Source organism: Diaphorina citri, unplaced genomic scaffold (assembly GCF_000475195.1).
Source record: "Diaphorina citri unplaced genomic scaffold, Diaci psyllid genome assembly version 1.1 scaffold16391, whole genome shotgun sequence".
Classification (NCBI taxonomy): domain Eukaryota; kingdom Metazoa; phylum Arthropoda; class Insecta; order Hemiptera; family Psyllidae; genus Diaphorina; species Diaphorina citri.
In genome coordinates this window covers 1-1,098 of record NW_007393752.1, presented here as the reverse complement: position 1 = coordinate 1,098, position 1,098 = coordinate 1, and the positions used below count along the sequence as shown (strand labels likewise).

The window sequence follows — 1,098 nt, the reverse complement described above, 5'->3', positions numbered from 1 at the left end:
ACTGGCGCTGCGCCACACACATCTGGACACGGCGCATACATTGGAGCTGGCGCAGGAAGAGATTCGTCATCTGAGGAGTTTGGTGGAAGCCAATGTAAGTGTACAGGTCCACCATTTTTCCCCCCTTTATGGACGCATTGAGGGAAAGAAATTTTAAATTAAGTAGTGGGCAAAAATTTCTTTAAAGGACTTTTACTCCAAAATATTGTAATGTTCGTAATGATTTGTGGTTCGAGATTTCGGATCTGAAGGTTGGTGGTTCGAGTCCAAGTCCAATAATAAAATCTAGCAGGGTTGATAAAACTTTGCTTTTCTTTTCTAATTTAGACTCTTAAATAACTTTTTTTTCCTCAGCATAACTCGTGCCAGAGTTCAATGGATGAGGCATCACTAAGCAAGGAGAAGCTAACACAGCGAGAAGAGATGATCAAATGTCTTCAAGACGAGCTGGTCAAAGTAAGACTTACTGTGGCGGAATCTGATGCTTTAGTACGGGACCTGCGAGCCAGGATAGAAGAACTTGAAGAGGTAAGCCAAGAGAAATCAAGAATCATTTATTGACCTTTTTTAGGTGCAACATTAAACCCCTCTAGTATAGGTATGTGACCAGTAAAGTATAGTGGGGGCATGGGTAGCCCAGTGGTAACGTGCTTGCTTGTCATGCAGAATGTCCTGGGTTTGATGCCCACCATCGACAAGAAATCGTACTCGTTTTTCGATTGCAAACGGGTTACTTTCTGGTGTTCTCGTGTTCACCCAGTACCCACTTGGGGAGTATTGTGTCTCTTCTCCTGTCCTTTGAGAAAGAAACAAAATGCCCACCGGTGGGTCATGCCATCTTGTATGTGTGAAACCCAAATTAATCACCTCTTTTAATAGGATACGTTAATTTGGGCACTCTCTAATATACCCCTTTTCATCCCCCTGTTTAGGAGAAGAAAACTCTCCGTGAGTCCACGGTAGACAATTCCGTAGCACATCTTCAGGAAGAACTCATTGCTGTCAAGCTAAGAGAAGCTGAGGCCAACCTATCACTCAAAGATCTGAAGCAAAGTGTAGCCGAACTGAATGCTGCCTGGCTCAAACACTTACAGGTAA

The 1,098-nt window shown here is 43.4% G+C and overlaps 1 protein-coding gene across 1 annotated transcript; it reads left to right on the top strand.

The window, feature by feature from the left end:
- Positions 1–7: 7 nt before the first annotated feature.
- Positions 8–1,092, top strand: LOC103523165 (ecotropic viral integration site 5 ortholog-like; the record flags this gene model as incomplete). Its single annotated transcript, XM_008488232.2, has 3 exons — positions 8–94; positions 355–528; positions 933–1,092. Coding segments are annotated over exons 2-3 (313 nt in total), but the record flags the coding sequence as incomplete, so codon positions are not given.
- Positions 1,093–1,098: the final 6 nt, after the last annotated feature.